Raw genomic sequence first — 15,303 nt, 5'->3', positions numbered from 1 at the left:
TCCCGGCAACAGTTCTCAGTAACCAGTGGCTGAGCATCTTCTCTTAGAGGGCAGAACCGCTCTGTTTTACTCACTGCTGTATCCCAAAGCTCAACTGCAGTGTTTGGCACAAAACAGACATGCAGTTCTTATTTTCTGAATGAACCCCATCTTAAAGAGATGAGGCACCTGAGGCTCAGAGAACTTAAGATCACACAGGTGGTGGCGCTGGTCGTCTCTCTATTACATTTCGCTAGGAAAACTACAGGTTGCTGAGCGATGGCCGAAGGTCGTATATTGAGGCTGCAGTGAACAGTTACAAAGGTCAAAGTTTGCTCTACGCCCGCCAAGCCCAGCTTCTCAGGAGCAATTCCTGCTTTGCCTGCCCGGGGCGAGCAGCCTCAGCAGAGTTAACCCGAGACTCCGCCCCATGGGCGGGGCCAGGGGCGGTCCGCGTGTCGGGAGCCCCTGCGTCGTCCGCAGCCTAGAGCTTCTGCGACTGCGCGCGGCGCCCAGGAGCCTGGGTCGGACTCAGAAATGGCGGCCTCCATGTTCTACAGCCGGCTGTTGGCTGCTGCCACCCTTAGGAGCCACGGGCCCCGGACGGCGCTGCGGGCCGCTGCCCAGGTATTGCAGCCCAGCCTGCCCTCGCTTTGAGGGTCGGCAGGAGAAAGGGCGAGTTGGGGGACTGGCTCCTGTGGGCGAGGTGTGAGGGGATCCGGGGCCCGGCTCGGGGTCACTCCGCAGTCGGTGACATTGGGTAACAGGGGGTGCCCCGCCGGGCCGGCGGGCGGCTTGCCTGGGAGTGCTGCCCGCCAGGACTGCGAGCGGACTCTTGTTTGCGCTTTTCTGCTCCAGGCTTAAGTCTGCGAGGAGCTCCAGCATTCTGGCGAGGGCTGCTCACCTAGTCACTGAGGGGGGCGGCGGGGAGCCAGGGTGGGCTCCGTGTGGAGAGGTGGCGGCCGGACGCTTTCTCCTGCTGCTCCGGCGTCCGGCGCGGTGGGCCGAGGTTTCCGCGGCCCCTCTCTGGGGAGGGGGAAAATGCCCTTCAGATGTACTCTTGTGTCTCTTGGAAGCTGTCACACGTAGGAGTGGCTTCACAAAACCAGCCGTGCTTGCTGACTGGCCTTTTCTGGGACGAGGCCGGGAAGTGTCCCATCTCCCCCAAGTAGTGGTGTACTGTTCTGTTTAATAGCGGTAGTGACATGATGTTTACCAGCTTACCAACTGGGGAAATAAGATAGTCTTTTGGATCACTTCATTTTTGCATGGAATATAGTATGATAGACGCAGGGTATGTGTGTGTGTGTGTGTGTGTGCGTGTGTGTGTGTAAGGGAGCAAGGGCTTGTATGCGTGTGTGTGTGTGTGTGTGTGTGTGTGTAAGGGAGCAAGGGCTTGTGTGCCCATGGCACAGAAAGCCAAACTGTCAGGGGTTGTTTGCAGCAAAGTAAGCGTTTATTTGCAGCGCGCCAAGCAAGGGAGTTGAGACAAGTCACAAATCCACTACAACTTGGTCTTTTGAGTTAGGAGTTGTTTTTAAAGGGGAAGAACAAAGAAGCTGGGATTAATCATTGGCTTGTGTAATTTCTGTGACATTTCTTAATTCTAGTTACAGAGGGTCAGGTTGTCTCCTGTTTATGGTTCTCTGGCCAAATGGTCCATGGCTTGGGGGCCTATTAACTCATCTTGCCCTGGAGAAACAACCTGAGTTTGTACTTTAATGATGGTATCTGCAATAGCAATTTTAGTGCATTAATGATGTTATCAACACAGCAATTTTAGTCATCTGACTCTGGTTGATTGGTGTTCAGTTAACACAGGATTGAAGTTGGAGGGGACAAGAAAGGGAATAAGCTTTTGGGTAGAGAGATTAATCATAAGTTCAGTAAGGGAACTTGGTTGTAGGAGGGCTCAGTTGGAGCATTTATTGTAGGCCAGGAACTGTGCCAAGCATTTTACATGTAATCTCTCAGTAGGCTTTTCAGCGACACTGTAAGTCAGTCATTAATTTCCGCATCATTGATGGAGAAACCTTGGCTAAGAGAACGAGTAATTTGGTCTAGGTCACCAAGCAGGTGAGGTCATAGCTGAGGCTTAATTCCAGAAGTGTCTGGCTCTAAAACCTGTGTGCTTGAATCTGCTTTACGGTTTTTCCTAGAGCATAAGAATTAAACAATTCTTTCCAACATTGGCACTGATAAATTTGTGGAAGGGCATGATTAGCTTCCTAAGTCAATTCCAGAATTTTAGGTTGTGTTCTGAAGTAACCTCAGACATGCCATAAATGAATTGATTTAGACTTTTTTTTTCTTTTTAGAACTATTCATACATTCAACCTAGTGAATTCTGTGAGTTTGCTTCCTAATAGGAGAAGTGATTCTTTTTTGGCCTTGAACTTCCCTCTTATGGGTCTTAAAGGGGGCTGTCTAGTTTTTAGAAAATGAGACTTTGGTGAACAAATATGTTTCCATTCTTAACATTGTCTTTATACTTTTGGAAATTCCTTTAAAAGTCTTTATCTCTCCATATAGAGATGCTTATTATATTGTCTTAAACACCTTCTCTTCCACCCTCACATTAAGTAATATAGCTTTAGAGTTTGGAATCACCTTAGTCTAACCCCTTGCTTTTTTTTTAAATTTAATTTTTGTTTTATATTGGAGTATAGTTAATTTACAGTGTTGTGTTAGTTTCAGGTGTACAGCTAAGTGATTCAGTTATACACATATCCATTCTTTTTCAAACTGTCTTCCCATACAAGTTATTACGGAATATTGAGTAGAGTTCCGTGTACTATACAGTAGGTCCTTATTGATTATCTATTTTATATATAGTAGTGTGTATATGTCAATCCCAATCTCCTAATTTATCACTCCACCCCCCCCCACAACGTTTCCCCTTTGGTAACCATAAGTTTGTTTTCTGTGTCTGTGAGTCTGTTTCTGTTTTGTAAATAAGTTAATTTGTATCCATTTTTTAAAAATTCCACATGTAAGTGATATGATATGGTATTTGTCTCTCTGTCTGACTGAGTTCACTTAGTATGATAATCTTTAGGTCCATCCATGTTGCTGCAAATGGCATTATTTCATTCTTTTTTATGGCTGAGTAGTATTTCATTGTATATGTGTACCACATCTTCTTAATCCATTCATCTTTCGATGGATATTTAGGTTGCTTCCACGTCTTGGCTATTGTAAATTGTGCTGCAGTGAAAATTGGGTCTAACCTCTTGCTTTTGTACATGGGGACATAGAGGTGTAGGGCCTAAGGAATCTTGTTCAAGGTCACCCACTGAGTTTAGCAAATTCTCTTAAACATTCTGTTTAGTTCTCTGACCCTTTTCTAGTTTCTCTGTCTTTCATCCAGTGTATATTTGGTAAAAATAGTTCAAGTTAAATAATTTAAGGTATCTTCTTGTTTGTTATGACTCATACTCCCCAGTAACTACATTTTTCCACTTTTGACTAAGTATTATTTAAACTAGGTATGTGATTGGATAGGTGGTGGGGTAGGAATTTGGCCAGGAATTTGTGGCCTTTTGGCAGTAGGAATCTTCTAAGTGATAATATCAGGAAAGAAAAATACTTAAATGTGGGAATCTTTGTGATTATGCAGTGATTTGTGTTACCAACATAATTCACAGCTGATGATATTTCAAGTTACAACTTGTAGTGGTGCAAGGAAAGGATTATCAAAATATTTCAGATATTTAAAAAAACTTTAAAGTGGTATAAAAAACTATCAGCAATACCTTATGAGTACTACTAATTCTTTGTAAATAAAGATATTTGAAAATAGATATAGATATTTGAAAGAAACCATAAAAATATACTTAGAGTTTTGCATCATGGATTTATCCTCAGCCTTTTTTGGAAAAATTTCAAACTGATAGGTATGTTCCAGCCAGTACATTGAACACCTATATTGCCTTCACCTACATTTAACTTTATGCCACATTTGCTTTATCTTTAAAAAAATTATATGCTATGCAGTCATATAATTTATATACATATGTATGTATGTATAAATTATATTCATTTATTTTTGCTGAACCATTTGAGAGTAAGTTGCAGGTATCATGGCACTTCTTCACCCTTAGATGTTTCAGTGTATGTCTCTTAAGAATAAGGACATTCTCCTAAATAACCACAATATAGTTATCATACTTAGGAAATTTTAAATTGCTGAAATACTTATGTCTAGCGTATAAATCAGATTCATATTTCCCCAGTTGTCCCCAAAGTGTCCTCTATAAATGTTAGATTTTTTTTTTTTTAAACTAGGATCAGGCCTCTATGGTATTTTTTTCTGGTCTGTCCAGCTAATTAGGTGCCACCTAGTGATTGTGATTGCTCTTATATGTGTTGCAGCTGTTTATTTATACATCTGTGAACTCTGTGGTTGGCCTCATTCTTTATGTGTCCCTGGTACAGTGTCTGGTATATAGGCATTCAAAAATGTTTCAGTGTATGACTATTTTCGCCAAGCTTATGCTAGGTACTCCCCCTTCCCCCCTTATTTTTATTATTTTGAGGTATAGCTTATGTACAGCAAAGTGCATAATTTATGTACAACTTCAGTGGATAGCTAGATTAATTTTTATGTATGTGTCCATCTATGTAGCCACCATTCAGATCAAGATATACATACAGTGTTTTCAGCCCTCAGAAGGCACTCTCTTTACCAATACTCACTAATAGAAGGTAACCACTTATTCTGACTTCCATCACTGTATGTTAATTCTGACTGGGTCCGAACTATATAAAAAGAAATCATATGGGCCTCCCTGGTGGCGCAGTGGTTGAGAGTCCGCCTGCCGATGCAGGGGATACGGGTTCGTGCCCCGGTCTGGGAGGATCCCATATGCCGCGGAGCGGCTGGGCCCGTGAGCCATGGCTGCTGAGCCTGCGCATCCGGAGCCTGTGCTCCGCAACGGGAGAGGCCACAACAGTGAGAGGCCCGCATACCACAAAAAAAAAAAAAAAAAGAAATCATATAAGTATGTATTCTTGTGTCTGTCTTCTTTCCCTTAAAATTATATTTGTGAGATTAATCCATTGTTTTGTGAGCAGTAGGTTTTTTCTTTTTTGCTCTGTATTATTCTATTATATTAATATACTACAATTTACCCATTCTTCTATTGATGGGCAATTCATTTTTTTGTCTATTATGAATAAGCCTGCTATGAGCATTCTTATATATGCCTTTTGGTAGACTAAGCACTCATTTCTGTTGAGTGTATACCCAGGAATGGGATTTCGCAAGGTAGATGTATACTGAAGTTTGGGAAGTTGTTGTTTTTTAATATTAAAGTGAAACTAAATCAGGGAATTGAGCTACCCAAGAGAGATGTTATCCAGGACTTTAGCTTACCAGATGAATCAGAAATAGCTTGCTATTCTATGTGATTGATTTGTTAGACTAGTGGTTCTCACGCTGTAGCGTGCTTAAGAATCAGCTGAATAACTTTTTACAAGTGCAGATTTCTTGTGGCCCAATCCAGAGGCTCTGATTTTGTAGATGAAAGGGGGACCCTAGAATCTGCATTTTTAGAGGCATTCCCAGGTAATTTTGATGCAGACTTTTCTCTTTAAAATCAGACTGTTTTGTATAAGATTTCTTTCAATTCAGTTCTTACGATACTGTTTCGTATGTACGATGTTTCAGTATTCTGTATTCTGTGTGGAGATAATGGGAATGTATGGGTGGATAACACTTAAATGTGTGATTCCAGTGCAGTTTTCCAAGGCTTTCATAGCACTTAATTTGTTCTACATATTGCCATATAAAGTTGATAGGATTGAGGAGTTTGAAAAAAGAGAGGGAGGTGTTTCTGTGTGTTGTTAATGATAGGCTAAGACTAGGCTCTAACTTAGTGGAGCTTTGGGACCATAGATGCTAGAGATCTTTCTGATTGCATCCTTCCTTCAATAGTTCTCATTGTTGTGGCCTTGCCACTGGTGGCTGACAGCTCTCATAATCCTTTGTCTTTCAGCAGTGACTTATTCAGCTGGTAGAGGGACATCTTATTTCTGTTTCCTACTTATTTCTTTTTGAAAAAATAATTCTTACTCAGCTCTACTGAGGGATATTTTAGTGGAGAAAACTCCTCCAGCTGTATAAAATAGCACTTCTTATTTTTTATTTTCTGTCTCCTTACTCTTATTACATTTTCTGTCTCCTTACTCTTATTACTACTGTTTGATGTATTTTGTTTATTGTCTGTGCCTCCCCTACCCCCGACACACAAATACACAGTAGATTGTCAGCTTTAGGTGCAAGGGTTTTGTTGGGTTCACCTCACTATTTCCAGCGTCTAGGTGCTCAGTAAGTTTTTGAATGAATGAACGTTCTATGTAGATTGAAAAAGAGAAGTTTGTAGGGCACTTCTTTCTTGGAAGTTTTCGCAGTCCAGTTGTGAAGGACATACACCTGAACTGGGTTTGTAAAGGAGACACCAATTAAAGGAATCATTTAGAAGGAATGCATTAAAGATGATGTTGCAGATTGGTTCTCTGAGCTGTAATTTGCAGACTATTAGATGGAGAGTGTCATGGAGGAAGTTTACTAGAAAGTGATCTCTGGATCAACACCTGCGGGAGAGTGAAGGAAGGAGGACTGAATAGAGGGAGTCATAGAACTGTGGTGCAGTGCATTGGGGACCTCTGCTCTTCCTATGGAAGGTCTGCAGCTAGGATGGTCCTGAATTGTCCCAAATTGGGGTGAGGTGCCAGGTCTTTACATCCTTCCCTTAACCCTCATTGGCCAGTCATTGGCTGCAGGCTGACAGTGGGAAAGGAGGTATGACTTAAGGCAGGGAGGCTCCAGTGAGGGGACTCAGCTGAGACCTGTCAGCTGCCAACACTCCCAGCAGCTGGGCTATGAATGCCTTGGTCCCAAGGGAGGATCTGGGCAGCACACCACAATGTGCACTACAGATGAAGTAGGGGTTTTAGCTTTGAATGCACAAAAGCTTAATGGTACCAAATCATTCAGTTATATCTAGTGTCAGGCAATTTGTTAGGTTCTGGAGGAATGGTGGAGAGAAGAAAGATGGGAAGGATTTTTGATTTGGTGGAAATAGGAGATTGGTTTTAGATCTGCGAAATTTGGCATTGAGGTAGAAATGCTCTGTAGATCATTAGAGATATGGTACTAAAGCTCAAATAAAAGATAAGGACTAGAGGTGATGAGGAAATAGTTAAAACTACAAGGGTAACATTTGATATTAGCTAGTAGATTAGCTCTTAGTTTTGTGTTGTAATTTACTCTGAATATTATATTTTGATGTCTTAATATAACAATTTTGTTATAGTTTTGAAGAACGGAGTACTCTAAATAAATTATTTTCAGAAGGTGTTTTTAACAAGAATTACTGCTAAATCACTCTCTGTATAAATGTGTCCCCAATTTCTCTAGGTTCTGGGAAGTTCTGGATTATTTAACAACCATGGACTCCAAATACAGCAGCAACAGCAAAGGAATCTCTCACTACATGAATACATGAGTATGGAATTGTTGCAAGAAGCTGGCGTCTCCATTCCCAAAGGACACGTGGCTAAGTCACCAGATGAGGCTTATGCAATTGCCAAAAAATTAGGTACTAAATTAAGAAAAACTTATGCCATCTCGACATGGGATCTTTGATAAGATACGAACTTTACTTTTGGTTTAATAACAACTTTTGGCTTTTATTTTATATTTAAAAAATAAGTTTTATTAACGTAAAAGAGAAGGTGGAACTTATGATTGTTGGCATCCTAAAATTATTATGAGATTATTCTGCGCTCCCGTAGTGCTGATAACGTAAGAATCAAAGCTTCGGGAAGCTGAAGTCCTGTTTTTATATGCTATAATTATGGGGAAGAAAATTCTGGCTGTGATGATTCTTCAGGGAAATGGTGACAGAAAATCTTACCTGTTTATGTGATTGTAAAGGGAGGTCCAGTATTTCTCCCGTCCTTTTTTTGGACGTGAAAAATAGAGAGCCAGAAGGGGGAAAAAAGAAGTTGAGCATTAGAATATAAGCTCTATAAGAGCAGGGTTTATTTGTCTTTATTTTGTTCACTGATATATCCCAATCTCTTAGAAGAGGGCCTGACACTTAGGTAATCAATAAATATTAATATCGTTAAATGAATTAAATAGTTGCCTATGTTTATTAGTAGATTATTTTATTGATAACAGAAACCTTAATAGGTTTTGTTAATTTATATTAATCTTTTAATTATAAAATAAATTTTGAGTTTGGAAAGTATGCTTCACTTTATATTTTTAAGGATTTAATAAGAACATGATAATGAGTAATGTAATAGCTATACACTGCATTTTCTTAGTAGTAATATTTAAAATCCCAACAATTTTATGTAGATTACCATAATTAATCTCTTTTTTTTTTATTAGTTTCTGCTTTATAACAAAGTGAATCAGTCATACATATACATCTGTTCCCACATCCCTTCCCTCATGCATCTCCCTCCCTCCCACCCTCCCCATACCACCCCTCCAGGCGGTCACAAAGCACCGAGCTGATCTCCCTGTGCTCTGCGGCTGCTTCCCACTATCTATCTACCTTACGTTTGGTAGTGTATATATGTCCATGCCTCTCTTTCACTTTGTCACAGCTTACCCTTCCCCTCCCCATATCCTCAAGTCCATTCTCAAGTATTCTCTTTATTCCCGTTTTACCCCTAGGTTCTTCATGACATTTTAAAAAAAATCCCATATATATGTGTTAGCATACGGTATTTGTCTTTCTCTTTCTGACTTACTTCACTCTGCATGACAGACTCTAGGTCTATCCACCTCATTACAAATAGCTCAGTTTCGTTTCTTTTTATGGCTGAGTAATATTCCATTGTATATATGTGCCACATCTCCTTTATCCATTCATCCGATGATGGACACTTAGGTACATTTGATTAATATGGCTTTAAATGTGCTTTGGTGGAGATTTTGCTTTTATTAGTTTTTCAAGAAAGATGTGGAACATTTTAAACTTTAAAATTGTAAAAGTCTTCATCTCTATTTGTACTTATTTGTTTCTAGAATGGGTTTTCCTTTCAAAAGTGAGAGCATGTAGAAGATCAGAAAGTTGTCATAAGTTATATGATATGTTTTTGAATGAGGTAGGCTTGATTTCCTTGACATGGAAGCATGATTTGTTTTTAAAACATCTTTATTGGAGTATAATTGCTTTACAATGGTGTGTTAGTTTCTGCTGTATAACAAAGTGAATCAGCTATATATATACATATATCCCCATATCCCCTCCCTCTTGCGTCTCCCTCCCACCCTCCCTATCCCACCGCTCTAGGTGGTCACAAAGCACCGAGCTGTTCTCCCTGTGTGATGCAGCTGCTTCCCACTAGCTATCTGTTTTACATTTGGTAGTGTATATATGTCAAGGAAGCATGATTTTTTTTTTTTTTTTTTTTTTTGCAGTACGCGGGCCTCTCACTGCTGTAGCCTCGCTGCCACGGAGCACAGGCTCCAGACGCTCAGGCTCAGTGGCCATGGCTCACGGGTCCAGCCGCTCCAAGGTGTGTGGGATCCTCCCGGACTGGGGCACAAACCCGTGTCCCCTGCACCGGCAGGCGGCCTTCCAACCACTGCGCCAGCAGGGAAGCCCCGGAAGCATGATTTTTAATTTACAGTTTTGTTTATTGTTAATCAGAGAAACAGGTTTTTTTTTTTTTAAGGACTGATGGTTTTATTTATTTAGTACAGAATCCCAGGAGTGAAACTGCTGGCTTGAAGGGCTTATACATACTTACATACTTACTTAATTTATTTATTTAACATCTTTATTGGAGTATAATTGCTTTACAATGGTATGTTAGTTTCTGCTTTATAACAAAGTGAATCAGCTATACATATACATATATCCCCATATCTCCTCCCTCTTGTGTCTCCCTCCATTCTCCCTATCCCACCCCTGTAGGTGGTCACAAAGCACCGAGCTGATCCCCCTGTGCTGTGCAGCTGCTTCCCACTAGCTATCTATTTTACATTTGGTAGTGTATATATGTCCATGCCACTATCTCACTTCGTCCCAGCTTACCCTTCCCCCTCCCCGTGTCCTCAAGTCCATTCTCTATGTCTGGGACTTTATTCCTGTCCTGCCCCTAGGTTCTTCAGAACCTTTTTTTTTTTTTTTTTTTTTTTTTTAGATTCCATATATATGTGTTAGCATACAGGATTTGTTTTTCTCTTTCTGACTTAATTCACTCTGTATGACAGTCTCTAGGTCCATCTACCTCACTACAAATAACTCAATTTAGTTTCTTTTTATGGCTAAGTAGTATTCCATTATATATATGTGCTACATCTTCTTTATCCATTCATCTGTCGATGGACACTTAGGTTGCTTCCATGTCCTGGCTATTTAAGTGGTGCTGCAGTGAACATTGTGGTACATGACTCTTTTTGAATTACGGTTTTCTCAGGGTTTATGCCCAGTAGTGGGATTGCTGGGTCGTATGGTAGTTCTGTTTTTACTTTTCTAAGGAACCTCCATACTGCTCTCCATAGTGGCTGTATCAATTTACATTCCCACCAACAGTGCAAGAGGGTTCCCTTTTCTCCACACCCTCGCCAGCATTTGTTGTTTGTAGATTTTTTGATGATGCCCATTCTGACTGGTGTGAGGTGATACCTCATTGTAGTTTTGATTTGCATTTCTCTAATGATTAGTGATGTTGAGCATCCTTTTATGTGTTTGTTGGCAATCTGTATATCTTCTTTGGAGAAATGTCTATTTAGGTCTTCTGCCCATTTTTGGATTGGATTGTTTGATTTTTTGTTACTGAGCTGCATGAGCTGCTTATAAATTTTGGAGATTAATCCTTTGTCAGTTGCTTTATTTGCAAATATTTTCTCCCATTCTGAGGGTTGTCTTTTGTTCTTGTTTATGGTTTCCTTTGCTGTGCAGAAGCTTTTAAGTTTCATTAGGTCCCATTTGTTTATTTTTGTTTTTATTTCCATTTCTCTAGGAGGTGGGTCAAAAAGGATCTTGCTGTAATTTATGTCATAGAGTGTTCTGCCTATGTTTTCCTCTAAGAGTTTTGTAGTATCTGGCCTTACATTTAGGTCTTTAATCCATTTTGAGTTTATTTTTGTCTGTGGTGTTAGGGAGTGTTCTAATTTCATTCTTTTACATGTAGCTGTCCAGTTTTCCCAGCCGCACTTAATGAAGAGGCTGTCTTTTCTCCATTGTATATTCTTGCCTCCTTTATCAAAAATAAGGTGACCGTGTGTGTGTGGGTTTATCTCTGGGCTTTCTATCCTGTTCCATTGATCTATATTTCTGTTTTTGTGCCAGTACCATACTGCCTTGATTACTGTAGCTTTGTAGTATAGTCTGAAGTCTGGGAGCCTGATTCCTCCAGCTCTGTTTTTCTTTCACAAGATTGCTCTGGCTATTTGGGGTCTTTTGTGTTTCCATACAAATTGTGAAATTTTTTGTTCTAGTTTTGTGGAAAATGCCATTGGTAGTTTGATAGGGACTGCATTGAATCTGTAGATTGCTTGGGTAGTATAGTCATTTTCACAATGTTGATTCTTCCAGTCCAAGAACATGATATATCTCTCCATCTATTTGTATCATCTTTAATTTCTTTCATCAGTGTCTTAGTTTTCTGCATACAGGTCTTTTGTCTCCTTAGGTAGGTTTATTCCTTGGTATTTTATTCTTTTTGTTGCAGTGATAAATGGGAGTGTTTCCTTACTTTCTCTTTCAGATTTTTTGTCATTAGTGTATAGGAATGCAAGAGATTTCTGGGCATTAAATTTTGTATCCTGCTACTTTACCAAATTCATTGATTAGCTCTAGTAGTTTTCTGGTAGCATCTTTAGGGTTCTGTATGTATAGTATCATGTCATCTGCCAACAGTGACAGCTTTACTTCTCCTTTTCCGATTTGGATTCCTTTTATTTCTTTTTCTTCTCTTGCTGCTGTGGCTAAAACTTCCAAAACTGGGTTGAACAATAGTGGTGTGAGTGGACAACCTTGCCTTGTTCCTGATCTTAGAGGAAACGGTTTCAGTTTTTCACCATTGAGAATGATATTGGCTGTGGGTTTGTTATATATGGCCTTTACCATGTTGAGGTAAGTTCCCTCTATGCCTACTTTCTGGAGGGTTTTTTTCATAAATGAGTGTTGAATTTTGTCGAAAGCTTAGAAAAACAATCCTTTTTATTCAGATTACAAGCAAGCTTCTTTTTATTCAGCAAAAGCCTTATGTAAATTCATACTACTTTTGCTGAAATTTTTGTTAATTTATGGTGACTTGTAGTTTGAACTTGTCCATGGTAAAAGATGTACGTCATTTTAACCTTTAAAACGCTAAGTATGTTAGAGGCTCTTAGGGTCAAGGCTTAAAGAAAACTCATGATTGTATTTCTGTAGTATTTCTTGCAAAGACACTTTATTAACTACCTTCTTGAGATTCAATCTTACATATATGACCTAAATGTTAATTTCTAAAGAAGACCCAGCTAAGTAAGAAGGAAAATTTGGAAATGTAATTGAGAAAGTATAAGGTTTTCTTATCCTACCCTTCTATCCTTAAGGATGAATTTCAGACCCTTGACTTTGTTCTTTTAATTTTGTTAGTTTAATCTCTTGAGTGATGCATATTTTGTTTACCAGTTCTTTCCTTCTTAATAATGCTGAAGGCATAAAGTGTTTTTCATACCACTGATTAAAGGGCCTGATTTAGTGAAGTCAGTCAGTGAAAGCCAGTATTTCTTTCTCTATTTCCAAATTATTATAATTGGTTTTCTTAATTAGTTTTCCATATGTTTTCTCATTTAGTCAAATTTCACTATTTTGTCAAAAAATAATTTGTATACAAACTTTTTCATAAAACGAGTAGGATTTATTCAGATGCCAGTCTCTTGATTTCTTTACTCATTGTAAAAATCTTTAATGATTTTTAGCTGTAGAAAAAGGAATAGTTAATATGTATAGGATATACTGTAACTGTGAGTATTTCTGGCAAGTTCTCTGGAACCAGGACTTACAGGTAGTAAGCAGCAGGTAGGCAGCTCTGATTTTCAGCTCCTTGAAACAGAAGGCATCTTGTTTATGTAGAAAGTGTGTCTTTGTCAAAGAAGGCTGCAAATGATGATTGTAGTATGGGAGTGGGATTAGTGACTAATAAGGACCTTTAAATCTAGAGGAGCAGAAATACTACTTTTTAAAAGATGTATTTCCTAGCTACTTTGAGGATGTTGAGACAGTTTTTTTTTTTGTGGTGAGTCATTAATATCAGAAGATATTGATTATGAGATATAATTGCACAGGGTGTGATATGAGGTGCCCTAGAAATACACCTGGTTATTTCCATCTAGCTAGCAATTCCCAGTGCTGACTTTGGCTAATTTTTGCTTCTCAGTTACTGCAAAATTCATAAAATGTTAATTCCCATTTATTTAAAAAGTCTTACGTCATCAAGCAATATATTAGGGCATAAATGCATTACAGGTGTGGCAAACTATTGCTTGTCTTTGTGGGTGGCAAGAGAAGCTGAGTTAACATGGGGACTGGGGCCCCTGAGCCCTATAGCTGGTAACTCCTCCCAAAATAGTTCTGACCTCTTTCCCCAGTATTCCCTACAAATTCTGTCATTTTCTGTGTGTGTCATGATGTGATAAAAGTTGGAAAACACTGTCCTGGAGGCAAGTTTTACCTGTTGTGAATAACTGAAGTTAGGGGTGGAAAAATGGTTAGAAAGAAATCTAATTCCAATATTTTAAAAGACTATATGAGTCCACAAATGAAGGTTGATGAGCTGGAAGATCATGGAGAAGTTTCTGGAATGGATTATCAAAGGGATGGTTTTTAAGCACAGAGAAATGAAGTAGTTATAATTTGGGGTCAGTTCTAAGAGCAGATTCCCACCTCCTTCTTGTAGTTACAAGAAAATAAGATTTCAGTAAGGCATTTAGCAGAGTTCTTATGATTTCCCTATGGACTGTGGAAATATAGTTTGGATTCTAGTATAGTTAACATAGAATTTTTCTCTGGGTGAATAAACATGCAGAGGGTGTCAATTAATGAATGTCAGCCCAGAGGGAGATTTCTCATGGCATACAGTAGGACTTTGCCTTCTTTTTCCTTTTTCCATTGTTTTATTAGATGACTGTAAATGAGGAATGCTTACAACATTTGTGAATGACTAAAGCTAGGAGGGATGGTGAATATATTTTAAAGACAATCTTGGGATCCATAAACTATCTTGTCTGGCTAGAGCAAAGGGCCAAATCTAGCAAGACTGATTTGCTCGTTGTTGTATCTGCAACTCCAGCACAGTGTCTGGTATGTAGATGTAACTGTTGACTGAATTAATGGAATTGAATAAAATCTTTGTTTCGGTCAGTTGTCCTCAGATTTATCTTCTAATTCTTCTCCCTGTCTTGATAGTTGATGAGATTGTATGTCATTACTTTTTTTTGTTTGTTTTTCTTTTGTTGTGAAGGTCTTTTTATTTTATTTTATTTTTAAATTTTATTTATTTATTTATTTAGGCTGTGTCAGGTCTTAGTTGCAGCACATGGACTTCTTAGTTATGGCATGTGAACTCTTAGTTGTGGCATGCATGCGGGATCTGGTTCTCTGGCCAGGGTGGACCACCAGGGAAGTTCCCGTGAAGGGCTTTTTTTTTTTTTTTTTTTTTTTTTTTTTGCGGTACGCAGGCCTCTCACTGTTGTGGCCTCTCCTGCTGAGGAGCACAGGCTCTGGACGCGCAGGCTCAGCAGCCATGGCTCACAGGCCCAGCCGCTCCACAGCATGTGGGATCCTCCCGGACCGGGGCACGAACCCGTGTTCCCTGCATTGGCAGGTGGACTCTCAACCACTGCGCCACCAGGAAAGCCCAGGGCTTTTTTAGAAGGAATTTTTGAAGAATCATCTGTGCCCTAAAGGAGTTTATTTTCTTAAAAAAAGAAAATTGACGCTTTAGGGAAGAGCCTTCTGTCTTATAAAATGTTTTTGAAAAAATAGAGCTTCATTACTCTTACGTAATAGCTCAGTATGTTAAGTTCCCAGCTTAATTAATAGGAATGTTTGAATTTAGCCCAGCAAAGCACCAGTTTAACTGTTGTCCATTTTTACATTACATTTACACTGTTTGGATTATAGGTATCCTCTTTGGAGATAAATGAATATTGCTGAAGTACTAGAAAACTGACTTGACAGGTAACCAGAAACAGGTAGAATGACTAGTGGCTGCTCCTTTTAGTTCGGGCATGAACTCTCTAATTTGCCATAGTCCCTGAGGCTACCTGTCGTCTTCTCAGTAAGAAAATTATTGTTA

At 39.3% G+C, this 15,303-nt stretch overlaps 1 protein-coding gene across 1 annotated transcript in view; it reads left to right on the top strand.

Annotated features, from left to right (window-relative positions):
• Positions 1-516: 516 nt before the first annotated feature.
• Positions 517-15,303, top strand: part of SUCLA2 (succinate-CoA ligase ADP-forming subunit beta) — a gene marked incomplete at both ends in the record, with an annotated part of 48,020 nt that continues 33,233 nt past the window's right edge. Inside the window, 2 exons of the mRNA XM_079721582.1 lie at positions 517-606; positions 7,403-7,583. Coding sequence (XP_079577708.1) covers positions 517-606; positions 7,403-7,583 — 271 coding nt within the window. The remainder of the gene's footprint in view (positions 607-7,402; positions 7,584-15,303) is intronic.

Source organism: Hyperoodon ampullatus (assembly GCF_949752795.1).
Source record: "Hyperoodon ampullatus genome assembly, chromosome: 16".
In the NCBI taxonomy this organism is placed as follows: Eukaryota; Metazoa; Chordata; class Mammalia; order Artiodactyla; family Ziphiidae; genus Hyperoodon; species Hyperoodon ampullatus.
The sequence above is the reverse complement of the archived record's forward strand: the minus strand, read 5'-3'. Positions and strand labels throughout refer to the sequence as shown.